This window comes from Ictalurus punctatus, chromosome 24 (genome assembly GCF_001660625.3).
Source record: "Ictalurus punctatus breed USDA103 chromosome 24, Coco_2.0, whole genome shotgun sequence".
NCBI classification, from domain to species: Eukaryota; Metazoa; Chordata; class Actinopteri; order Siluriformes; family Ictaluridae; genus Ictalurus; species Ictalurus punctatus.
In genome coordinates, this window is record NC_030439.2 from 2,621,248 (window position 1) to 2,648,908 (window position 27,661).

Sequence of the window (27,661 nt, forward strand, 5' to 3'; positions counted from 1 at the left end):
AATTTAAAATCACACACTTAAAATCTGTATCCTGTGTTTGTACCTATTTTCTTTGATTTGATTTTTTTTGGTTTCCTTTTGTTTCCGTTCTTCTTTCCTGCTCAGGAAGCGTTAGGCACATTTGCACATTTCATATGCTTTATGGTTTATGTATATATTTGTTACTTTGTGCTAATATTTGCATTTGCAATATTGTGTGTATTGTGTGTATTGTGTGTGTGTATATATATATATATATACACACACACACACACACATATATATATATATATATATATGTATATATATATATATATATATATATATATATATATATATATATATATATATATATATATATATATATATATATATATATATATATACACACACACACACACACACACACACACACACACAACCCCAAGTCCAAAAAAAGTTGGGACACTGTGTAAAATGTAAATAAAAACAGAATGCTATGATTTGCAAATCTATGCAAATCTATGTAAAACCCATATGTTATTCACAATAGATCATATGAAATATATCAAATGTGTAAACTGAGGAAATGTACAATTTGAAGGAAAAAATAAGGTCATTTTGAAATTCATGGCCACAACATGTCTCAGAAAAGTTGCGACAGGGCAACAAAAGGCTGGGAAACTGAGTGTTGCTAAAAAGAATCAGCTGGAGGAACATTTTGCAACTAATTAGGTTCATTGGCAACAGATCAGTAACATGATTGGGTATAAGTCTTTCATTTATTGAATTAAGCAGTATTGGTTATCTTATTCTAATAAACTGAACAAGTGCAGTGGAGCATTTTTAAAGATGACAAGAAAAAAGGAGTAATAATAGCAGCAGCAGCAGCAATAACAATCATGAAAACAACAAATTACAAAAACAACAATAAATATCAAAAGCACAGACTTCAATGAGAATTTATATTATGTACAATAAAATCAAATAAATGTACGTTACATAAATAACTTGGAGTAGAGCCAACTGTTCCACATGAATGAATATTCTGTTTTCCAAGAAATCATGAGAGACTAATTAGTCAGGAACAAGAAAACTGCTTCCTTTAGATCTCTCAGTCTGCAGAATGGTGAAGAAAAGTGAAGCTTCATCTCTAAAGAGGAATGTGGAGGGATAGAAATAACTTCTTCCTCGTGCAGAATGTGAATTCAGCTGTAAATGTACTTAGTAACATGTTACAGGTGTAAATAATGATAAAGAAGTTTAAGATGAATCTCTTTCACGTCACTGGGTAAAGATAAAGCGGTGTGCTCTAACTCAGGGGTTCCCAAACTTTACCAGGGCAAGGCCCCCCAAATGGCATTATCATTTGACCGAGGCCCCCCTTTTACAAGATGACTTTAAAACACATTAAAAATAAAGACTTCTGAATATATCCCCCTTTTTTTATATTAATAATTACATCTTACATCTTTACATTACATTACATTAGGAAATGATTGTGTATGTGTGTGTGCGGTTGTCTGAAAAAAAAAATCATGTATTTATTTATTTTTCACACCAAATTGTTGAGGTCCCCCGGGCGCCCCCTGGCGGCCCCCACCTTGAAAAATACTGCTCTAACTCATACATGGCTCTGAACGCGGAAGGGGACGGACACAAACAGCGCTCGTGCTCCCTCAGTCCGCCCTGTTTATCCCTTTGCTCGGCGCTTTTTGATGACGTTATCTCGACGTCTTGGCTGAATTTTCAACGAGACTATATTCCCTATATGACTGTACTACACAGTCTGAAAAAACATTAGCTCGCGCGCACTATATAGTGCACTATACCTTTGGTAGGACGTCATTTTGTTTTCAGCCTCCGAGCCCGAGGTGCGTTTGAAACATGGCAACTATACAAGTTAGCGAAGCGGAGAAAGTGTATATAATGCATGGAGTCCGGGTGGGTGAATATACAATTATTTAACTACACATTTAGGTTACTTTTACAGGTCCTGCTCTACAGATAAATGCTATATATGTATCCTTTTTTAAGCATACATCAGTTTATCTTACCGCATTATGTACAGTTAGCTAACTGCTAGTCCTGCTTCTCAGTGGAGTGTTTATCCTGAGTGTGTATCTGTTGGCTGTTTGGTTTGGTTTGGGACAGGATGATTTAAGAGTGGACGGCCGTGGATGTGAGGACTACAGGCATATGGAGATAGAGACAGACGTGGTGTCCAACACAGATGGATCTGCTAAAGTCAGCCTGGTAAACCTCTCCTCTAGCTGTGATGTCCATGTGTCCAAGACCGAAAGCTCAGAACCTGTGATGTGCAAAAAAAACAGACCACAGCTCATCTGATTCAGTCTCATATTTATTAAATAATAACACACACACACACACACACACACACACACACACTGGATAACTGGAACAAACATCCACTCATTTGCTCTTCCTAAAGCATCAGTACCATAAAGTAATCCTCTGTGGTGTTCCCCTTCCTCGACGTGCGCATGTGCATCACAACAGATCTCGACCTCGATTGTCAATTTAGCTACGTGTTCAATTAGGCACTATCGTAAAGCAGGTATTTATGTTGAGGACCCACTCCGTTCATGCTTTAGCTCGATGTGGAAACGTTTGCATGGACACTGAGCAACACCTTCCCTTCGAGGGGGAAAGCTAGATCACGGCGGAAAGAGGCCAATATATACGGAACTGACTAACACCGGGTATGACAACTGGGTTTCATATTAGAGTTTAAGCTTTAAGTGCTAGCTGTAGAGTGTTTGTAGGTAATAAACCAGGCTTTGAATGTTAGATGAAGTGTTTCTGTATCGTTCCAGGGACAGACAGACATTCTAGTGGGAATAAAAGCTGAGATCGGGAGGCCGAGGCCCATGGTGCCCGATGAGGGTTATCTGGAGTTCTTTGTTGACTGGTAAGTAAATATTTAGCGAACAGGATGCACCTGATCATCTTTGGCTTTTCAGATGCAGCTTAAGTTTAAACTTGTATTAGTGAAACCGAAATGTACTGAAAATAGATTTTATTTGTTGAGGTGCAGTTCTTCATATTGCAGGCATTTTGGCTACAAATCTCACGGAGAGGGTAAAACCTGCATATGTTCTCTATATGGCTGAGCAGTATGACCAGACTGTGATATTACAGTATCGTTAGACATTTCTATGATCCAGTATGATATACGCACTCCCCCCCCCCCCCCCTCTGTTTCAGCTCAGCAAACGCCACACCCGAGTTTGAAGGTCGTGGGGGTGAGGAGCTGGGTGTGGAGCTGAGTAACAATCTGTATAAAGTCTTTAACAACAGACACAGTCTGGACCTGCGCAGCCTCTGTATCAGACCAGGAGAGAACTGCTGGGTTCTGTACGTGGACGTGCTGGTGAGCAGTTACACTCCAACACTTCATAAAAATGACCCGACATGTTAGAATATACACTCTCAATTCCTAGACACCTTGCAAATGAAAAAACACTTGGCAGAAATGGTGATTGTTGAGGATTCTCAGATCGACCTGATCTGTGATGGGAGATTGATGTACCATTAAAAGTTGGTTTTATATTTGTACATATGTAATAAATATCTAACAAAGATTGGAAGTGTGTTTAACTCACACTGAAGGGGAGTGAGAGCCATTCATCCATCCAATCCATCCATTCAGTCTATCCCGTCCATCCATCCATCCATCCATCCATCTGGTCTATCCAATCCATCCATCCATCCGGTCTATCCAGTCCATCCAGTCCATCCATCCATCCATCCGGTCTATCCAGTCCATCCATCCATCCGGTCTATCCAGTCCAACCATCCATCCATCCGGTCTATCCAATCCATCCATCCATCTGGTCTATCCAGTCCATCCATCCATCCATCCGGTCTATCCAGTCCATCCATCCATCCATCCGGTCTATCCAGTCCATCCATCCATCCATCCGGTCTATCCAGTCCATCCATCCATCCATCCGGTCTATCCAGTCCATCCATCCATCCATTCGGTCTATCCAGTCCATCCATCCATCCATCCATTCGGTCTATCCAGTCCATCCATCCATCCATCCATTCGGTCTATCCAGTCCATCCATCCATCCATTCGGTCTATCCATTCAATCCATCCATCCATTAGGTCTATCTAATCCATCCATCCAGTCTATCAAATCCATCCATCCATTCGGTCTATCCAGTCCATCAATCTATCAATAGAATCCATCAATCGAATCCATCCATCCCATCCTTTCAATCCATCCATTCAGTCCAATCCATCCAAGCACTTCTTACTGGTCAAGGTCCAGAAACTATCCTGGGAATGAGGTGGGAATAAATCTTGGGTGGGATTCCAGTCCTTATATCAATATGTTTCTAAACGTCATCTGTTAAAAGAGCATCTGTTAATTCCAGCATAAATATAAAGTCTTAGCTTGTCAGTTAATGAACATGTCTAGCTTATAATCGCTGTAATAAACCTACGTAGCTCTACATCCGTCGCATTCTTACTGAGGATTTACCTATAATGGAAGAGTTTATAGTGTCTGCTTGGGCAGCACCTCAGCGTCCCTGATGTTTTAATCCTAAAACAAACTGGTACATGCCCACTAACTACAATGTTTTAAGCATTAAGAGACTTTCTGACATTCACAACATTTATTTCTCTCTCAGTACACACTCTGAGTTTCTATAAGATACTGTATGTTTACAGGTCTGCTCATTGCAGGCTAGACCACCGCTTAGCATAATTTATTTATCATTTCACTGACAGGACATTAAGCTATAAAGATCTTCTAGTGTTTTTTAAATTCTACCATTGAAACTAACCAGTGCTCATTAAGCCGAATAGCACTCCCTGTCTTTTAGAGCTCATCCATAATAATAAGTGGATAGAGTTTGAACTAATGTCAGTCCCATTCTTAAATATAATTCTTGATGGATACTTCGTTCAGATTAGAACCAAGTAGCTTGTTGCAGGGTTTTTGCGTTGGTTTCTGACCAGGTTAGTGATCTCTTTTTGATTAAGAACACTAAATCAGTCTCTACATCGCTGATAAATTATGGATATTTTTGAGTGTGCTGCCAGCACTTTAAACCGGAGGACTTTAAAAGAGATTTGAGAGTGGTGTTACCGGGAAAGTAAAGGAAATGGCAATCCTGTCTGTATTTAGTACAAAACATAGAGTAGAGAAGATCCATGCTCGGGGAAACAGGAGCTGAACTGAGGTTGGAGAACTTGCTAATCTCTGCTAACAAATGCTTGTCTTCACCCATGTAGCTACTAGTAAGATGTCCAGTAACTACTCGGTCGCTAACACAAAGGTAAATAAACATGTAACATTATCTTAGCTACTTGTGTTGTTGCTAACTTGGTGCAATTGCAAAAGACCTGCAGTTACTCTTCTCACTGTAACTCAAGAAATCTGTTACTTGAGTAATCACAATAAATTACTCACTAAGCAAATTCATTACTTATTAGCAGAAGTCCACTAGTTATCCCTCTCTTCCCTGAACATCCTATGATTTAGTGAGCTCCTTCCCCTATTCCCCCTTCCCCTTCAAATTTTGTCTCCACCTCCAAGATACAGCATAAGGAAGGGGTTTCCCCAGCATTCAACCCAGGAAATAGTAGTGTTAATATTAAAGGAGACATTAAGGGACAGTCTAAAAAGTAAACAATTATGTAAGATTTGTTTTTTAGTGTTTTGCCTAAAACAGGGTGAAGTCACCTGTAATGAAGTGTAGCTGAGGCTCGGTACTGTTTTCATTCGCTCCTCATTGCTCTGAGAATGAAGCCGTGGCGTCGGTGTTGAGAGAGCTGATGCGCTGATCCGCTACTGAGAATTTCTCTGGTGCTTATGTATCGCTCTACTAATAAAACAGTGGGTGGAATTATACTTATAAACATTCAAATCTTAGAGGACTAGCCTGAGACTACTTCTCTTTCGAAAAAACCTCAGCGTCTCCTACAGACGAGACAAAAACATCAAACGCGTCTCCGAATTCGAACCCGACTGAAAAGCTTGCGTGGTCGGTCACGAAGAGGTAAGTCCACATGAACAAACCTACGTATATAGACCAGGAGTAGACCTCTCTGCAATCTTCTTAGAGGTTAGAAAAGAGACTCCCGAGTCACCAGATCTCAACCCACCATCATCAAAACACCATCTGAGTGATGATGTTTTGGAATGATGGTGTTCAGCTTCAAAAACTTGTAGAATCTGTGCATTAAAGCTGTTCTGGGGGCTCATTGTAGCTCAAGAAGTTACTAAAACCTTTGTTTTTACACACGTGATGTAGCTGACTGCATATGAAATATTACATGCATGCAATTCATAGCTTGGGTCATAGCAGTTAATAACCGCTATCAGAGCGGCCTCTAGAGGCGAAATAAAAACTACCGCTTTTTAAGTTTGTTGTGTTATTTGAAGTGTTTTTTGATTCATTTTGGGTGTTTCTGTTTTCATTTGTTATTTGGAGTGTTACTTTTCGGTTCAGTTTGGATTTGTATCTTTATTTACCTCAGTATTTATTAATAGTTAATATATATTCATATTACTGAATTATGTGTTTCATTTACAAAACTACAGTACATTTTCATAGTACAGTCAGTACTGTTTATTTTTGTACTAAAGTTCAGCAGTATTTTATTTTGAGTGTTATGGTTGCAGTATCACTTTCAAAAACGGTTGGTCGATTAATCGGTTATTAGCAGGCACCGCTCAATCGGTCCACCTCTAACTGTACTGTATAGTCAATATTGCATAGAAATCCAACTAACTTTTGTCAGAAAAAGTCCAGTGCGAATAGGTCAATCTCTTCCGAGTGTCCCTAAACAACATTTCCATTGTAGTGAGTTTTTCTAAAGCTGTGTGCGTGTACTGAATTTACAGCCTATTTGATGTTTTGTGACGTTTGCAGTGTGCCGCAGTGAGCTTTGTCAGCCACCATAAAGAGATGTACGTTATAAACTGCAGCTGTGCCACTGGAATCATGACTTTTACATGCCAATATGTCTGTTTCCAGCTCCTCCAGTGTGATGGAAACCTGTTTGACGCAATGTCCATCGCCATCAAAGCCGCGCTTTTCAACACACGGTATACACCACCACTTTATGCAAAATGTCTGTGCGTCATCTGATAATTTGCTTGATCTTGTTTTGAATGAACGGCCGTGACGGCTGATCAGGAGTCGAGATTCTCACTGTACTGTGTAATGTTGTTTTAGATTGGAACATCAAACCTTTGCAAATCATTTTACCTGACAGTATTTACACAGCCCTGAAAGAGCATTAGAGCATAAATCAGCGCCTCAAGAGCAAGAATGCCTAGCCACCTCACGGTTCAATTCTACTTTTATTCACCATTATTATTCATACAGCCTGCGTTATTTTCTTTAAGCATAAGCATGTGCTGCGTTTCAAACATCTTTTCCTTCATCATGAAAAACACTACCATTTACACCAGAAATCTTTGGTAGTGTTAACATTCTCGGTTAGAAAAAAACACACGTGCATGAGAATACGTGAGTCTGGTTATGATGTTTTGCATAATTTTTATTTATTTATATATATATATATACACACACACACACACACACACAGCATCAGTTCCATGCCCCATCCCCAGTCTCAACACCACTTCATATCATAAGATGTCAACTCTTAAATATCGTGTAGCTTATGAAAATAACCGACTAAATGTTTTCATGCAGTTTGAATGAAGAAATCATGGTGTGTTACTTTAGTATTCATACAGTGTTTGAAATATTCACTACATCAGATTGAAAACATCAGTAATCGAGGTAAATGACTCCACCCTGGATCTGCCTGCTCGAACAAGCCTAGCTGCAGGTCGTTGCATTGTCTCGCATTCAGAATTGACATGAAACCACTTTTTCTTCGGATAAACAGGATTCCCAACGTTCACATATCGGAGGACGAGGAAGGGGGGAAAGAGATCGAGTTGTCCGATGACCCCTATGACTGCATGCGTCTCAACGTGGAAAACGTCCCCTGTATCGTGACCTTGTGCAAGGTACGCATGGACCACCGCCTATTGTTTAGCAGTTACTCATTACCGCCAGTATTACTGCAGTGTTTATTCGCCGACACCACACCTTCCCAGTCCTACACAGTTCAGTGTATTATAGGGGTGTGACTATACACTCTGGCCACGATACGATTCGATTCGCATTACTGGCTTCACGATCCGATTCAGCACGATTCTCTGAATGTTTTAAACAAAATTTTAACGATGGAAAGACTTCATATTTATTATTGAATCATAAACAATGTGCATTGCTACGAACAGAGGTTTAATCTTGTAAACAAAATGTACTACAGCTTCACCATATCTTAAGCATCATGTGCTCCATAGCAGCACCTGAGGCATCATTTTAACTGTAAATAGAGCTCCAAAGTCAGCTAAAAGGCCTGATTTCCATGTCACGATGCATCATTCCATGCTCTACTGCTGCAATCCGTTCTACTCCGGAGGGTCCGAGTCGATTTTCCAGAGTTCCGATCTAAAAGTCTTCCAGTGCTTCAGCTCGGAAAAACGTGGATCCGGAGAGCAAGGTCATATTTGTAGGGCTAGTCTCTGCATTTGATAAACATATTAATTTAATGAATAAATCCTAGATAAATGATGTATAATGTCCATCTTTGCGTATAAATATTATGTCACAATCGTCTTAGGTTAGTAAAATTGGGCTGAAATCAGCAGAATTGTTTTACAAATTTAAATTACAAAGCTGTTAAAACAAGTTTTCATGGCACGAAAGCTACATATCAAGTTTTATCAAGAAAAAAATGATGGCGTTTAAGCGTTGACTGACTGCGCCGCCATGTTATTCTGATCAGAGTACCCTGGTTAGGTTCCCAACTTGGAATTCTGAGTTGGATGACCGCGGCGTTGCACTTTTCCGTATCAGAGGTTCTGAATATAATGGATTTCAGCATCGCACACCAAGTTGTTCATTTGGTGATGAGCTCAATCAGGTGTGAGCGGAGCAGAGCAGGAGGTACTCCAGAAGAGAGTTGCAGAGCACATTTTGAGCTGACAAAACCAAACAAATCCAACCTGGGTTAATTAAATGTCTAACAGGTTATCAACTTTTTCAGTGAACCCAGGTTCAGTGTGCACATAAGTCTGACGTTTACGGTAAACAGCCAATATTGTTCAATATGGTGGGGGGGTTTGGAGCAGGTGTGCATACCTCCGGAAAAATCCGAGGAATTTAAACCTACACAAACCGCAAAAAAAAGCTCCACGGTTGCAGCTGCCAAAGCTCGGGAACACTGCTGATTGTGTAAATGCGCAAGTTTACTTTTATAAGCTCACAATGAGAATAAACCGATAACCCCAACAGATTTCACGTCATATAAATGTAAATTATTTGATTTAAATATTAATCAAATAAATATCAATTTGTGAAAATATTTTATGACAGGAATAATGCCACCGCATGAAATGGATCACTCACAAACGAACCGGAAAGCAACACGGTACAGTAAGAGCGCGGCTCAGGTTTTTTAACGTGAAGCTCGAGAACCTGGCAGAGATAAACTCTCCCGTCTGCCCAAAATCTTTCGTACAGGTGGTCATCTGGAAAACCCAGGGGATTGTGTCTGTCCTTAAAAGTTCTCTTCCTTCGGCGTGCCCTTCTTATTATTTGAGCTCCACAGGATTCTCCACAAGCGCTGAATCCATCACAACAAAACACTAAAGAGTTCGCTTCGACGCATCAGGTTTAGATCACTTTGCTCACAGCTGATTGGTCCAATTTGGATTCGAGTTCTCTGACCCAGAATAAAACCTGCTCCCGAGCAGGTTAGCCGTGTAGTGTAAGTTCCCATGACGATGAAAGCCGCTAAAAACCAATCCACGTTGTCGAGACCAAATAACAAGAGTTTGCTTAAACTAAACTCAAACTTACCTGCGTAGCCACCTAAACCCTGTGGTGTGTGTGTGTGTGTGTGTGTGTGCGCAACAGATTGGCCACAGGCACGTAGTGGACGCAACCTTGCAGGAGAAATCCTGCTCCGTGGCCAGTCTGTTGATTTCAGTCACCCACAAAGGAACAGTGACTTGTGTACGGAAGCTCGGAGGAGGCAGTCTGGACCCGGACAGTATCTTTGAAATGACAGAGGTGGGCAAATTCTACACGATGGACACTCAAATATATGCTGAGAGAGAGGATGATCTTCATAAATACATCACATTTCTCATTAGTGTCATTTATCTGTTTCATTTGACAAATCCTTAATCAAATTCATGCCAATCACTACTCGTGTGTGTGTGTGTGTGTGTGTGTGTGTGTGAGATTAGACAGGAAAGCGAGTGGGGAAGATGCTTCACGTACCTCTGATGGAGCTGCTGCAAAAAGAAGAGAATCTTGGAAGAGAGAGAACTAAAGTGGGCTTCCTAGCATAGCATTTTTCTTTAACTTGTATTAGTTCTGTTTTCCAATCTTGAATAAATATTTGTTTTTCCAATTTTTAAAAAGGTGGTTGATGTTCCTGCTCTTCCGCTTCATGCTGAGCAAAACATTTTTGCTGACCACTGCTGAACGAAACAGTGGCTGTGTATTCTAGTTCTTTGACAGTAGGTTCTGGGGGGGGGGGGGGGGGGGGGGGTTTAATGCGTAGACACAATATCAATTAGTTCACAGTTTAATGGGGGACAAAGAATAATAGGGGGAAAATGTGACGCATCTGTTTTTAAGGATTAAAATTTATTATTTAAAAAATGTGAAAGTATACAACTTTTAAAATATTTCAGAATACGTCTACATTTGTACACCTGAATCCACATTATTCGATATTCTTCAGGTGAAGTCTTTCAGCAGAAGTAGCAGACACCAAATAAAATAAAAACGTTCACAGAGTGCTCAAGTTCCTCATTCCCAGAGCAGAATTCATGAACAAGCAAGTTAAGCGTCCTTAAGACTTTGTCAGTAGACTGGATTTGGAAGAAGAAGAAAAAAAATAGACAGACAAATAAAAACATTGAGGATTTACAGAAGCAGACGGTTCTGCTTAGTTTCTCTGTGAAACGTCTATAAAAATAGGCATAGAGAACACTGTGTGCGCGTGTATACACACGCACACACACTTGACTGATGGCGCTGTTGGAGTTCAGTACAGGCAGGCATATGCTGCTTGCGTTTATAACCTTCACGAGCTCCTGAGCAGCTGGAGAGCCCTCGTTCATAGCTTCCCAGCAGAAATTAAATGTACTACCAGATCCTAGAGCAGAACTTCCAACCTTTGAGTCACATGGTTCATTTTTCCACTGTGCACTACATGGCCTCCTCATATTCTGGGTCAAGCTCAGACTCTGAGAAAGACTCGGCCTCAGGCTCTGGCAAAAGCGCTGGTTCTGCAGCAGAGAGGCGGATTGGAGTTGGGTCGCCCAGGGTTTTGAATGTATACAGTACATTATCCACCATCCTGGGGTCCTGATAGTCCATTGAGTTTGAAGGACCCAGTGGAGTCCGAGGCCTGGAAGGGATAAAGGTTTCGGATGGAGCCAGGAAGGGACGATACTTATCCTTGTCAGGTTCTCGCTCCACATTCTGCTCGTATCCAGTATCCATAACCCTCTTGTCCATGGGGCCGGCGAACACGTGATAACTATCCACTTGGTGGCCATTAAAATGGCCAGGACCACTCCCGTCCTGCTCCAGAAGATGGCCATACACCATGGTATCATCAATGCAGGTGTACACGTGGGACTCGTTGTTGGCTCGTGATTTTGGGAAACTCGCGTCACCAGGAAGAAAAGCGTTCCCTTTGGGAATGTAAATGGAGGACCTGCTGTTCATTTGCCGCTTCTTTTTTCTGTTAGTAAGACAGAAGTCAGATATTATTCAGGTTTAACTCTGTACAAACACAGCTCAAGTGACATAGGCGCAATAAGATGTGGCATAACCAATTCGGTACAGAGAACATAACATTTTAGTCCATACGCCTTAACACACAATCGTGTATTCGGACATTTCTTCGTAAATCGTTCGTAGGAGGATTTAAGCAAGAATTTGGTATTCATGAAAATCTCGTGTGTAGAAGACTCGATAATGTAAACCTCAACTGATCGGCTTCAAATCATAAATCGAGACGAGTTACTGTACTTTTATATACAGGTTACACAGTCACATTTGGGTGGATTTTAATCACACACACACACACACACACAGATGTATTTTGGCTGTGGGTCACTGGGAAATAGGTTTTTTTTGCTGTTTACTTGTCATTTCAGCGGTGTGCGATGTGCCTTTTATATAGAGTTTTGTGAGTTTTCACCAAACGCAAATGAGCCATGCCATGCAAACACCCGGTAATCTACGGGTGTTTGGCATTCAACAACATACGAGTACGAAGAAAATTGGCCAATTTTTTTAGCCAAAATTTCCAAAAAGATTGATAAGTGAAGTCCAGTGTTGGTAAATCTGCACTTATATAGCATTTTTTTTAAACTTTAGTGGTTCCAAAGCGCTTTACACTGTGTCTCATTCACACACACACCAATGGTAGCAGAGCTGCCATGCAAGGTGGTAGTTTGCCATCGGGAGCAATTTGGGGTTCAGGGTCTTGCTCAATGACATTCGGCCAGGAATTGAACCACCAACCATACGATTAGCGGACAACCCGCTCTACCACCTGATCCACAGCCGCCCACAAATGTTGCTTTACATCAATATTGTAGAAATGTACACCAGTAAGAATACACAATAAAAATGTATAGGACAGAATGAATTACCTTACTACCACACAAACTACAATAAGAACGATGATAAAGACTGCCAACAGTGTGCCAACCACACCCAAAACGATGCCCAGCAGTTTGCCTACAAGATAAATAAACAGTGTTAATGCCAGTGTTAATACCCACCAGCTGTTCACAAATTAGAGATTCACGTAAGATAGGAACATTTTAATTATAAAGGAAAAAACAACTTACTGGGTATCTTCTGCAAGGAGATCTTGCTGAGAACGGCAAATTTGCCTTCATCAGGTTCGCAGTTGGACATGTTGAGGTAGAAACTCCTCATAATGTTGTGTTCAAGAACCAGTGGCTTGTCCTCCCTGAAGCCCAGCTCCACATTCGAGTCCAGCTCCTGAATGCTAACTTCAGCGTGATTCGCACTGCAGCGTGGCAAGCTGATGTTGATGAAGCACAACTGAGCACTGTACTCCTCTGGAACATTTACGATCCATGACAAGGTGGAGTCCGGTTTCATCGCCCCAGGCCAGTTGGGCGTCACGAGGAGTGCAGGGGTTGAGATTAGTGGAGAGACTGTGTAGATCAAGGTCTCTGAGGGAAAAGAGCGAGGCGTTATAATGACAGTTAATAAGATCGTACCAAGCGATCAGCGAGCTCAAGCCTACCTGTGATCTCTGAACTAAAGGACACGTTGAGGACAGGTGCCTTCTCTTGTCTTAGGTCCTTATTCCCATCTGCAGTGGCAGTAACTGTGACATTGGAGGAGATCTGAACTCTCTGAATGATGCCTTGGCTAGCAGAGCAGAAACGGCCAATATTGACGCCATTGTCTGCAGAGACTAGTGTAGACAGCAGGCCCTCACACTCCTGCACTCCGGGTACTGACTGATACAGGCTGCCCTGAGGTGATCTCAGCTCCACAGTGCCTTGCTCAGGACCATTCAAGACCCACATGACCTGGCTAAGGGAGGGGGGCAGGCAGGAGCTTAAAATCGGGATGGTGAGGAGAGTCCCAGCTACTGGACACAAGGACAAACTCCGGCACGCTGAAAGAGGATGAAAGGTAAAAATGTCAACGTGAGGCAAGATCAAAACCCTAAAATCATATTAATAACATCTTTTGAATAGCATTAATACCAATCAACTAGCTTTCACAAAATGTTCATTCAAGTTAAAGTATGTTGAAATACAAGGTTTTAGCTTGATGGTACTCTTAGTCCCTGACCTAGTGAACTAGCATGAGGACGTGTTTTTAAAAAGAGACTCCGGAGCTCTTCTAGAAGACGCTGTGGAGATGGGCATCTTCTAGACATTGTCAATCAATAATACATTTAAACTCGACAGTATACATTATTCCAGTCAGAAGAGTCCAGTAATCCATGCAAATGATATGATTTGAAGTCAATAAGGCGAGGTTTACGTTAGTTAGTCTTGTTATGCGTACATTCTCACACACACACACACACACTCAGGAGCATGAGCAGGATATGTTCTGAAATGACAGGATTTTCATGAATGAACACAAACTGCTTGTGTAAACGCTCGTACAAACAATTTACAAGTGAAATGTTAAAGCAGCTTTTTTACGATATAAGTTTTTATGCAAGATGAGCTATCTATCCATCGTTTAAATATACAGACTTTTTTTCTAATTTGGAAGATTAAGTAAACATATTGTTTATTAATATTTAGTAAAATATTGTTTATTAATATTACAAATATAGCAGGTTAAAATGAGAAAATAAACTAGGAGCGTGATACCTTTAAACAGATCCCATTTTCTGGCTTAACTACGGACTGTAAACAAAGACTTTCACTCACTGATGAAACCAAATAAGAGGATATTAAATGGTTACCAATGGTCTTCGTGGCTGTGAGAATAAGATCGTCCTTAGGGCAGTCCAAGAACGACAGATTGACTTTGGAGCCTGCTGGAACTACGATCTTCTCCTGCAGCACTTTATCCATATGCATCTCACAGAACGTGTCCAGATTCTTCTTCTCTATTTGAAGACTTAGCCCTTCATCACTCCGAAGATCCACTGTGCAGAGATCTGAACAGCACAAAATCACACCAACTTGCAATAACCACATGCCCCATGCACAGGTAAAACACTGCATTTAACCTCTAATTCACATATTACATGAGCAACACAAACACACACACCAACAATATTCAACAACCCTAATTCCCAGTTGGGACACTGTGTAAAATGTAATGAAATTTGCAAATCTCATAAACACGCATATTATTCACAATAGAACATAGAAATCATATCAAATGGTTAAACTGAGGAAATGTGCCATTTTAAGGAAAAAATAGGGTCATTTTGAATTTCATGGCCACAACAAAAAAAATGTTGGGACAGAGGCAACAACAGGCTGGAAAAGTAAGTGTTGCTGAAAAGAAATTGCTGGAGGAAGATTTTGCAACTAATTAGGTTCAATGGCAGCAGGTCAGTAAGATGATTGGGTATAAAAAGAGCATCTTAGTGAGGCAGAGTCTCTCAGAAATAAAGATGGGATGGAATCTGGATGGAAGCAATACAGTATGTTGCTCTAAAACCTGTATATACCTTTCAGCAGTGATGGTGCCTTTCCAGATGTGTAAGCTGCCCATTCCATAGGCACTACTGCGCCCCCACATCATCAGAGATGCAGACTTTTGAACTGAGTGCTGATAAAAACCCAGACAGTCCCTCTCCTCTTTAGTCGTCTTTAGTTTAGACGACACAGCATCCATGGTTTCCAAAAACGAATTTCAAATTTGGATCCGTCTGACCACAGAACAGTTTTCCACTTTGCCTCGGTCCATTTTAAATGAGCTTTGTCCCCGAGAAGACAGCGACGTTTCTGGAGCATGTTCACATACGGCTTCTTCTTTGCACGATAGAGGTTTAACCAGCATTTGTGGATGGCACGGAGAACTGTGTTCATAGATAATGAGTTCTGGAGGTGTTTCTGGCTAAATGTCGTCCACCTGCGCATGGCTTTGAAATTGAGATTGACTGCCTCCTGGAATTAAATACAGTTAACAGCCCTCATACAGTCATTCGGGCTTTTAGGAAATACACAGACTCAAATACACAAAGTTCCAGAAGGACTGAGGCACTTGATGGCTACTGTGAACACCACACTGATTTCAAGTGGAGCACGTGCAGGGTTTCTCTGAAAATAAAGGTTTGCAGCTTGCAGCGTGAATCCCTTCACATCCCCACCATCTCGTCTCTGATGTCTTGAACATCGTGGGTCCACTGCTTACAAACTTCAATCTCAAGCCATTTGTGTGCTCATGGATACGTAAGAGACACAGGGAAGAGGAGGAAGACACAGACATGACAGCTTTGTGGAATATTTAGTCTTCGGTAAGACGTTTTTTTCCTGATTATGTTGTGTAATGTTTATCGTGCGTACACTTACTGTATGAAACGTAGCTTTGTTTTCAAAGTGCTTTGGGCAAATGTGCTTTGTAGTGAACCGAGGTGACGGCACATGAACTGATTGTGCAATCCATACATGTTTCCCTTTGTACTGAGAATACTCACTGCTATTAAGTTTTGTTACGCTATAGCGTCGCTGTTCCAGTGTGATCAATTACACAGGCCTACCTATCAGCACTGAATATCATTGGTTACTGGAAGCACTTTCACATGTCTGTAAGTTTGAGGACCGTGATCTTTCTCGTGCCTCCTGACCTGCCAGATCGCTACCCTCTTAGTATTCCGGAACCTGCAGATTTACATAGTAAGCACCGGTCGAGACCGTCGGACACTTTGAATTCGCGCATGCGGAGCCGACCAGCAAAATACTAAAGAACTTTGTATTCAAAGTCAAACATTAAACACACTAGAGCATTTTTTTTAATGTTTAAAAAAAAGTACCTCAACTGTTTGTATATCTTCTAAATAATTCCACTGATGTTTACATTACTGCTCTCACATAATACTTCATTTTAGTTTTCAAACCATAAATACTCATATTTATTGGAACAATAAACATAGAATTTTATGAAGAAATGAACTATTCTTTCTGCTTAGTAGTTTGTCTCCTTCACTTCCACTAGCAGTTGATTTGTGTATATAGTACATATTTAAGGTATTGCACTACAACACATAATATGACTATACTTATAGTCTATATTGGTTCAATAGGAGGGTGAAATCCTGTCCATACCCAGCTAGGAAAAAACAACGGCACTGATGCTCATTTACTGAACTGGTGTGCAGGAAGTGTTCATCTATAACTCATTTTTTGGCGCTGTAATGTTGTTTTGTTGCCCCCGTCTCAACTTTTTTGAGACGTGTTGGGCCATTAAATTCAAAATGACCTTCCCCCCCCCCCCCCCTTAAAATGGTACATTTACTCAGTTTGATGATATGTGATATGCTTTCTATGTTCTACTGTGAAGAACATATGGGTTTATGAGATTTGCAAATCATTGCATTCGATTTTTATTTACATTTTACACAGCGTCCCAACTTTTTTGGAATTTGGGTTGTATAATAATGTATAATAATACCCAATAATTTGGGTAATATATATATATTAATTACACACACACACACACACACAACCCAAATATCATGCCTGTTAAATATGATGCCACTAGGGCACATTCATTCTGACTAATTCAATCCATTTTCACAAGTAAATTTGTATTCACATATGAAAAATGTTCCTACCTGGAACTCCACTCCTAGACACAGAGAGCCTAAAGTTGAGCAAGAGCCCAGGAACACTGGGAACCCCAACACTCTTGACATTACAATTTGTCAGAAGCAAGCTGAAGTTTCCCTGATAATTAGCAGGTTGCTCTTCCGTCAGTGTTTTTTCAACTGGAGCCGTGTCGGCCTGCTGGTACTTTACTTTAACTGCGTTGCTTTGGCATTCTGGTTCGTTGTATTTCAGGAAACGGACTGTGAAGTTATGCTTGGGTGGTAAAACAAAGTTCCACATCATTCTATAGTCAATAGGGATGCCATTGGCACTGAAGAAGTCTGTGTCTGTTTGGCCACGAGGTAGGACGGCATCTACAGTTAACAGTGAACCTACAGAAAAGAGATGATCATATCGAACATTTGGATACAATGTTGATTCATTTTTATTCATTAAATCATCATCATCATCATCATCATCTGCTGTCCATGTTGACAACCCAATGGTTTGTGAGATTTCTTGATTAGGCAAACGTGTATTTATACACGTGTATACACATATGTATGTATACATATTAAAAATCAAGTAAACCTAACCATACAGTTACAGTGCTGTGGAAAAGTATTTGCCCCATCCTAATTTCTTCTGTTTTTGTGTATATCTCATACTAAATAGTTTCAGAAATTAAAACAAAATCTAATATAAAACAAAGGCAATCTGAGTAAACACACAATACAGTTTTTAAATGATAATGTTATTCATTGTTGGGCAAAAAAAAAAGTTATCCAGTACCCACTGGGCCTGTGTGAATATGTATTTGTTTATTAGTTACTAATTCCCCAAATTTATGAAACTGCATTCATAATGGGGTTCAGCTGAACTAGACACAACCAGGCCTGATTACTGCAAACCCTGTTCAATCAAATCAACACTTAAATAGAACTTTTACAACAGTATGAGGTTGGTTAAAAGATCTTACCCGGTAACACACTATGCCAAAGCTGAATGAAATTCCAGAAACGATGAGGAAGAAGGTGATTGAAATACATCAGTCTAGGAAGGGTTACAAAGCTATTTCAAAGGCTCTGGGACTCCAAAGAACTACAGCGAGAGCCGTTATCTCCAAATGGAAATACTCGGTACAGTAGTGACCCTTACCAGAACCTCCCTTCCACAATTCCTCCAAGAGCACAGCAACGAATCATCCAGGAAGTCACAAAAGAACCAAGGACAACATCAAAGGACCTACAGGCCTCTCTTGCATCAAAAAGGTCACTGTTCATGACTCCACTATCAGAAAGACACTGGGGGAAAATGGCATCCATGGAAGAGCTGTGAGGTGAAAACCACTGATAACCCGGAAGAACATTAACGCTCGTCTGAATTTTGCCAAAACACACCCTGATGATCCTCAAACCTTTTGGGAGAATGTTCTGTTGACTGAGGAGTCAAAAGTGGAACTGTTTGGAAGACAGGTGTCCCGTTACATCTGGAGTAAACCAAACACAGAATTCCACAAAAACATCATCATACCTACGGTCAAGCATGGTGGAGGAAGTGTGATGGTGTGGGGATGCTTTGCTGCTTCAGAGACTGGGCAACCTGCAGTAATTGAAGGAAACATGAATTCTGCTCTCTACCAAAAAATCCTAAAGGAGAATGTCCGGTCTTCAGTCTGTAAGATGAAACTCAAGTGCAACTGGATTACGCAGCAAGACGTAGGAGTAAGACCTAGTCCCAGAAGTAAGTGAAAGACTGATCTCCAGTTATCGGAAGCGTTTGGATGCAGTTATTGCTGCTAAAGGTGGCACAACCAGATTTGAAGTTTAAGGGGGCAATTAGTTTTTCACATGGGTGATAGGTGTTGGATAACTTTTTTTGCTTCAATAAAAATATAAATAAATAAAAACTGTATTGTGTGTTTACTCAGGTTGCCTCTGGTTTATGTTGTATTTTGTTTGAAGATCTAAAACTATTTATTATGAGAGATACACAAAAACAGAAGTCAGGGTGGGGGCAAATACTTCTTCACACCACCGTCCATATCTTATGCAGAGTAAATGAATAAATAAATAAACTACCATTGACCATAACTCTTTAAAGAGTCCACTGTGCTGTGAATATTCAAACTAAAACGTTATCCATTATCAACTCACACGCAGCGTTCCCGGGATAGACTTCGGATTCACTGCGACCCTGACCAGGATGAAGTGGTCACTAAGTGCGAGTGAATAAGTGGACTGTTGTTCCTTACCATTAGCCTCAGTGTACTTGAAGGAATATGAGCTCAGGGTTGTTTCTCCGGGAACCTCCAGAGTTATGCGCCCTCTCCAAGGAACCTGGATGCGAGAGATTGCACCATTTTGACAGAACGTGCCAAGGTTTACAGGTCCTGCCCGTACATACATCAAGAGTGAGTAAGTGTGTTTGTCAGGACATTGTTCTAATGACTGGATCTGTCTCATTCCTGGAGCTGGAAACTCTAGCTGATATGACTTGGTGATTGCCGAGACTCTCATTTCCCATGTAAAGATTCTGTTGAAATCTTGGAAGAAGGGCCAGTCTGCTTGTATGGGATCATTGCACTTCTTTGAACAATCTACGAGGAACAAAATAAACTCAGTGTAAGCTGATGAAGAAATGTGTCAAATATGTGAAACTGCATACGCAGTACACGTGCATACGCACAGCTGTACACGATGGAGGTTAAACCCTACACATACTAAATTGCTCTGCCCTTGCACAGCCACACTCATTATGCATAAAGAACAACTCTCCTTTAACTTTACCTTTAGCCACTCCTTACTTACAGACAGCATGGAGCATGTCAAAAGGTCTAAGTTGATGAACTTAATTGACAGTGAAATAGAGATACTGTTGCAGGACGTAGACTAAAACAAAAATGGTTTATTTGGCACTTTTACGAGTGGTCGTATAAATTTTAAATAAATACGATTGCACACATGTAGCCATAAACAATCTCATGTCCCAATTTCTTTTCCGCTGCCGGAAAAGACAATAATGTTCTTTACGTTTCGTCTGTGTCATCTGTCTGCACCCTGTTCTGACCGAAATCAGTCTTTCAATTAGCAGATATGAATATCAGAATGAAAAAGAAAAGAATACCTGCTCCTCAAATCTACGTACCTGCAATTACACTTTCCTACCACTAGGGACTCCCGCATATGCATGTGCACAAGAAAAACTTGTTGAATCACATTCTCTGCACAGAAACGGCTTATGCAAAAAACTATGCATGTACAGAAGGGGTCAATGAGACCCCGGGTTTTTAGACATGAGATAGCAAAGTGGGGAACACCACCTATAGTGGTAGTGCAGTGAATGGCCACATCCTCAAAATATTTACGTGGCTACAATGATATAAACAAATCAGCATGAAACAAATACAGATCGTTAAATTAGCATGACCTGACCATGCGTATACAAGAACCCGTAGCGAAGGAAAAGTGTAAACTGATTACGAGGAGCTCTCAGCCCACTTACCGTAAATATCAGTACGCCTGACAGAATAAATACTGATTTCAGTGCACAGTACAGGTCCATAACGTACAGCCGTTGCGTACGCACATGCAATAATGAAAGAAACAGAATGAAACAGGAAACAACTACCAACTAGCAAGCTCTTTTGTTGCCTCTTACCAAAGTTTCTAGAAATATTAATAGTGAAGATGTCCTGAGGTCTGCTGCAGGTGAAGTTCACTCGAGTGGTTTGAGCCTCATTGATGGTGATGGTTTGTGTATTACAATCCTCGGAGGAGCCTTCACCCACACACACTGAACAGTTAGGGCCCTCTTTCAGTCTGCTTATGATCACCTTGGTGTAACGTCCTGTGATCACGCTTACTGCATTTCCCTCTGGAACAACAAAAAGGGGTGCATTTTCAGCTGAAATGCTCCATTAGATTATCTTAAAAGTACCCCATCTGGAGTTGAAAACCACTGCTGATTAGGTGATCGTTGTATAATTTGTATGTTAACATGATTCACCTATTCCCTAGTGATCAAGCGATAAAGTGATACACAGATGCTAGATGGTTAATATATAATTCATCAAATGTGCTTCTGGAAAATGGTTTTATCTGGAATTAGTCTGAACTTTGATGAAAAAGAAAGAACTTTCTTTATTTAAGAACTTTATTACCAGAAGAATTAGCTTACGCTATTGCTGGTATTCCATGTCTCCAGAGTAATAGGTTTCCTCACAAGTCTAGGCTTGAGAGATATTGATTGCATAAATATTGCATAAGTGATGGTGCACACATTTAGACTTTCAGTATAATGCAAGACATTCTGAACAAACTTCGAAAGGGCAACATAGATTCATTCTCTCTCTCTCTCTCTCTCTCTCTCTCTCTCTCTCACACACACACACACACACACACACACACACACGTATACTTCTGGGCCATGAAACTGCTTATCAGTCAAATGTCCGATTACTTTTGAGCTTGTGAAAATGGATGGACTCTCCAAAAATAACTGTAAATAAAGTAATGACAGAGTAAATATTATATACACACACTATATATTACATACATTACATATCTGTGAGTAAAAGTATGTGCACCTCTAGGGTTATCAGTTCATTTGAAGGTGAAATTAGAGTCAGGTGATTTCGATCAATGAGATGGCGATCAGGTGTGAGTGAGCGTCCTGTTTTATTTCTTCAGAAAAATAGTTGTTGAAGCTCATCAGGCTGGAAAAGGTCATAAAACCATCTCTAAAGAGTTTGGACTCCACCGATCCACAGTCAGACAGATTGTGTACAAATGGAGAAAATTCAACACCATTGTTCCCGTCCCCAGGAGTGGAGACCGACAAAGATCACTCTAAGAGCAAGAGCTCACAAAGGAACCCAGCGTAACTTCTAACATGAGGCCTCCCTCACATTTAAAACCATAACATTTCCACCACGTGCTTCACAGTCGGTATGAGGTGCTTCTCCTGAAAAGCTCTTTTTGGTCTGCACCAAAACATGTCTGCTGTTACAGTGACCAAACATCTCTATCTTTGATTCATCAGTCCAGAGCACATTATTCCACAAGGCCTGGTCTTTGCCTATATGCTCATTGCCTATATGCTCATTGGCAAACTGTAGTCTTGCAAAGGCTTTTTCCTGGAACACCTCCCATTCCCCTTTCTGATTGTAGAAGCAGGCACTTTGACACCAACAGCTGCAAGATCCTTCTAGCAGATCCTGTGATGGAAGTTTTGGGGATCTTGGAGACTTCTTGGGCCGATTTTAATGGGATGGCCAGTCCTGAACAAATTGGCAGTTATTTGAAATCTGCGCCATTTGTAGATGATTTTCCTTACAGTGGAATGATGTATTTCAAATCATTTGGAGATCTTTTTAAATCCCTTGCCAGACTCATAGGCATCCATGACCTTTTTATCTGAAGGCCTTACAGATCTCTTTAGATCATGGCATGATGACACCACACACCTCAATAACAAAGGGAACATCAGACACTGGATATGAGAGGGGTATAAATAAGACCGGTTCCACCTGCACTCCAAAGCAGGTTCTAATCACTGGCACACAATCTTGATTATAATTTTATGGATTTGAAGCTGTGTTAAATGTAGGGGTGTACTTACTTTTACCCCGTGACTGATCTGTTTTGTTTTTTGTTGTTGTTCATTTAAATTGTGAAAATTACTACAAAATGTCAATTTTATGTGTCATTTGATAGAGTGCATCAACTTTATTAATAGGCACCTTTTCAAAAAGGATCAAATGTTTGCTTGTCTAAATACGTTAAAACATTTTTTACATGAGGTGTACTTATTTTTTCACGACTGTATACATACACAAACATTTTTTTTCACTGACTGAAACTGGATATAGACAAATATACTGAATCCCAGCTCAAGAATAAACATAGAACTGACTAGAACAGATAGAACGTGTTTATTTTTATTTTATTTTATTAATCATCCTAGGTCAGCATGTCTCCAAGCCAATATGTCAATCTTTTCCCAATCATGAGAACGCACAGCAAACATACCAGACCCTGATCCTGCCGTACTTCAGTACGAGACATGTTTACAGAGGCACAAGCCATTCCGAACAATTCAACAACGTGACATTTAATAGTACAACTCTTTGTTGTTCCCGCACCGCTGCGGTTACGGGTATTCCGGTTTGACGACTTCCTGATGTAAAACTAATCCCATGCGTATGAATGACATACGCAGCATCAGAACACATTCGAACACATTTATTTATAAATACATACACACAAAAACACATTTATTTCATTAATTCTGGATGTAGTTAGTACATCGTACCTACAGTACACTACTGGCCATTTTCTCAGGTATCCCTACCACACAGGTGCAGTTACTGTACTCACTGTAACCCACTTGTTTCTGAAGTCATGGACAGTGTATAATGGGAAGGGATAGCGACGCTTGTCTTTTTAAGCAGTGTGTATTCCCTTAGTGAACATTTTATTATATATTACACCTGCCTTATAATGCAGCTTGTGGCTGTACAGTTAGAGACTATTACACACTATTGTTTTCCCATACGTACTGAGCGTTACATTCTCCCCCGAGCCCTTCAGTGGTCAGTTTCTGATCACAAGGCTCCTGCTGGCTGGATGTTTGTACTTGCGTGACTTCTCACCCCAGCAGTGGTTATAAATCCCAGCATCATTACCGTGTGTGACCCACTCACACCACTGCACCACCACTGCCGTCAGCGCAGTGATGCGTCAGGATCATTATCCAACTCAATGCACAATGCACAATGCATGACTGTCTGAACGTGTTGCACATAGTGTGTCTACACTGTGTAGCTGGTTGCAGTAAGGTGTATAATATCGATCGTTTTTGACCATTGCATGTTCATTTCTCTCTGCAAGCCCCATCATTAAATCTCTACGATCTAAGGGAATCGACCTGAACATCCACCGGTGTGGGGATCTTTTGGCTCAAGAAACACTTAATTAAAACAATGTGTGAAGAATAAGAAGGTGTCCTGTGTGCTGCTATTGCCTCTCCATCATGTTTTAATCCCTCTACAGCCTATTAAAACTGGCACTTTTCAAGGCTACTAGTTAAAACCCCAGCACACCTGAAAGCCCATGACCTGGACCTGGACTGAGAGTTGGTTAGAGCTGTTAGATTCTCACCTGAACTCTCTGCAGTCAGAGCCAGGAGCAGTCCAAACAGCAGCCAACTCATTTTGTTTTTAATCCACCATCCGAGAGAGAGAGAGAGAGAGAGAGAGAGAGAGAGAGAGAGAGAGAGAGAGAGAATAAAAAGGAGGACAATATTCCACTTGTCTTCAAGACTTCTCGGCTCTCCTTAACATGTCGGTTAAATGCACGTTATTGTAATGGGTTATTCGGTAGCCCTTGGAGCTGAGCTGCGGCTCCACTTCCGGGTTGACACACCTGGCTGGGCGTGTACCTGCTACCTGCCCGAACTTGACGTGGACGGGCGAGTTGAAGCGCAAAACTTGAGAACGTGACAACCAACTCCCATCTTAAACCACTGACGGGTTGAGAAGTCGTGTCAGAAATAACGTCCGACTCTTTTAATTTGCTCACCAAAGAGACTATTTTATTTATTTAATGTGCTTTTCACGCGCACACTTAAGACTGCTCAATCCCCCAGAATGCAACAGGTGATGGTTACCGGACTGCTTTGTGTGCTGACATTCAGTTCCTAAACTTGGATTCTTTCACTGTCTCCACATGCCCGAGCACATTCCTGTGAACGCAATGAAATAACCCCGTGGGTCTGTACAGGCCACCTAACAACAACAACCAAACTAATGTAAATCAGATATATCCGGTTTCACATGATCGTCTCTATTGTTGCATTCAGGTGATTTGTCATTTCCGAATAGGAAAGTCTAAAGAAAACTCGGAATTCCGCCACGAGAACTCGGATGGTCTTCTCAACCCCGAGTTCAGCAGGTGACGTCACACCAACATGGCGGCTCACAGTCTGAACATTAAACACTGTCGCACATCTTTACCTTTACATGGGTATTTGCTTTAGATCAATCAACACACAGACATGTTCATGTGTTAAATCTATAACACTGTCTACAGTTCACTGTTTTGAGGAGGTAAATATACATCACTCATCACGGTTAGCTGGCTAGCTTGTTGGAAACAAAAGATGAACATTGAAGCGTCCATGTTTTTTCCCCACACACTGCAGCTCGAATGCATTGAAATCGAATTCCAACATAAATCTCTCTCTCTCTCTCTCTCTCTCTCTCTCTCTCTCTCTCTCTCCACACACTGTTTATGTTGAGATAGGAATAGATGGGGACATAAATATTGACTACACCTATAGTTTAGAGTCAGTTTGATCATACGAAATAATCGTAACAAAGAACCACAATATTTCTTCTGGGAAAGTACTGTGCTGTGGTGGCAGGTGACCACACGAGGGCAGCACAGCCTCATCAGCAAACGCCTCATTAATAATCCGATTAGTTGAAATGAGGAAGTGTGCCAGTTGCCACTAGATCTCATTTCAGTTTATTGTGGGATTCACTACAACAGGAAACGTCTTCATTCATCTATATTTGAGGTTTAACGTCTCTTAAAAAGTATGGTATTATGTCCTTGTTCCTTGTTAATTCTTTAATAACCAACACAAATATCCAAGGCAAATTCTTTCTGGATCCACAAGGGCCATTGATATGGCTACAGTCAAATGTGGTATTATTATTATTATTATACACATCTGTGTGACATTAATGAGCAGTTTATGTGGAAGTATTTTCTAATCCAAACAACTTAAAACAACTGCATTTCATTTTTCTTTTTCTCTCTTACTTTCGTCTGCTTCTCTCTCTCTCTCTCTCTCTCTCTCTCTCTCTCTCTCTCTCTCTCTCTCTCTCTCTCTCTCTCTCTCACTCACACACACACACACATTCACACATTCACACCCCACTCATCCCAAGGCAGCGCTGAAATAAAAACGACAAACCCAAACAATTTAAAATGCCTAAAATGTTTAAGCAGTAGACTCAGTGTTTCTGGTTGATCTGTAAACACAAAAAGTAGGGGAAAAGCACACTATGATGTGTTTGGTTTCTATTATTATTATTATTATTATTTACAGTGTGGCACATTGTGATCATGTACAGTATGAGTACAGTATGAGTTTTCAGGTTTCCCCCCCCCAGGGGAAGACATAATTGTTTACATCATTTTGGAATCATGTCAGCGACAGTATGACAGTATATAGTTCAAATCAATTCGATTCAGTTTTATTTGTATAGCACTTTTAACAATGGACATTGTCTCAAAGCAGCTTTACAGAAACATATAAACACAGGATAGAGATTTTAAGTGTGTGAATTTATCTCTATTGTGCGAGCCGGTGGCGAGGAAAAACTCCCTAAGATGATATGAGGAAGAAACCTTGAGAGGAACTAGACTCAGAAGGGAACCCGTCCTCATCTGGGGAACAACAGATAGTGTGAAAGTAAAAGAAAGTTCATTATGGTTTTTATACAAAGTCTTTGTTGTACTAGTCCACTGTTCACTAAAGGAGACCTGAGTGTAAAACTGTATGTGGTAATTGCAGTCCCAAGGCCATTGCAGCAACCAGAATCCCAGCAACCACAGCGAGAACGTCCATGTGGAATTGAGGTCTAAAACCATTTCCATGGTACTTCAAGCGGTACCATCCTCAGCAATCTCCAGGCTGTAGCCTCCAGTTGTTGAAAGCTCCATCCAGACGTAGGGCATCAGGATGGATCAGGCAGGTCTGGAGAGCAGAAAGGGTCAGGATCATTGGCATCTCCATAAAAAAACGATTAAAATATGATCTATACTGATATATACAGCTCCTGATGCAGCCGGTGAGTCTCCACGCTGCTAAGTATTTGAAGTGTTGAAAGAAAATGGATTCATGTATGTCACAGATGGCTGTGATGGTGAAGAGCAAACTTTATTTTGCCTGAAATTTTTGTTCTTTTTTATTTTGCAGATATATCTTATGTGTGGTCACCAGGAAGGAAAGACATCAAGAGGAAAGACATCTGATTTTTCATTTCTGGTCAAAAGAGTAGTTTTCCCCATATTCTCTTGAGCTAGCTATGCGGTTTATGAAATTGTATGACGTCATGAATTTGTCACCTGTCATGAGCATCTGCAGTGAATTTTATAAGATGGCAGCTACGTCTGTCAGTGTTTAGCCTTAAAGGTTCTACGCTTCCTAAAGGGGGTGTAGTTTGGATCTCTTTCTGATAATCAGGTTGTTGTAGGAATCTCCAGAGAACCGTTAAGACTTCCCTGCCAAGAGGGATGACCTAAACACTT

General features: G+C 40.8%; 2 protein-coding genes across 2 annotated transcripts; one reads left to right on the forward strand and one right to left on the reverse strand.

The window, feature by feature from the left end:
• Positions 1-1,829: 1,829 nt before the first annotated feature.
• exosc7 (exosome component 7) lies at positions 1,830-10,460 on the forward strand. Its single transcript, NM_001201191.1, is given in 8 exon segments — positions 1,830-1,902; positions 2,113-2,214; positions 2,796-2,890; positions 3,187-3,352; positions 6,979-7,049; positions 7,865-7,988; positions 9,949-10,104; positions 10,284-10,460. Coding segments are annotated over 8 exon segments (876 nt in total). The 5' UTR covers positions 1,830-1,845; the 3' UTR covers positions 10,389-10,460.
• Positions 10,461-10,670: 210 nt separating this feature from the next.
• Positions 10,671-24,755, reverse strand: cdcp1b (CUB domain containing protein 1b). The gene is made up of 9 exons (XM_053675148.1): positions 24,500-24,755; positions 20,997-21,212; positions 19,591-19,935; positions 17,363-17,728; positions 14,537-14,734; positions 13,346-13,726; positions 12,918-13,271; positions 12,717-12,804; positions 10,671-11,797 (listed from the first exon to the last, which is right to left on the reverse strand). Exons 1-9 carry the CDS (start codon positions 24,549-24,551, stop codon positions 11,257-11,259), a joined length of 2,541 nt encoding a protein of 846 aa, XP_053531123.1. The 5' UTR covers positions 24,552-24,755; the 3' UTR covers positions 10,671-11,256.
• Positions 24,756-27,661: the final 2,906 nt, after the last annotated feature.

What these genes read in the sequence shown, in the direction of transcription:
- cdcp1b (XM_053675148.1), bottom strand. Translation starts at nt 24,551, where the DNA reads ATGAGTTGGCTGCTGTTTGGACTGCTCCTGGCTCTGACTGCAGAGAGT. An exon ending in GTCTAGGAGTGGAGTTCCAG is followed by an intron (nt 14,735 to 17,362) that starts GTAGGAACATTT and finishes TGTGCTGTTCAG; the next exon opens with ATCTCTGCACAGTGGATCTT. An exon ending in CACAGCCACGAAGACCATTG is followed by an intron (nt 13,727 to 14,536) that starts GTAACCATTTAA and finishes ATCCTCTTTCAG; the next exon opens with CGTGCCGGAGTTTGTCCTTG.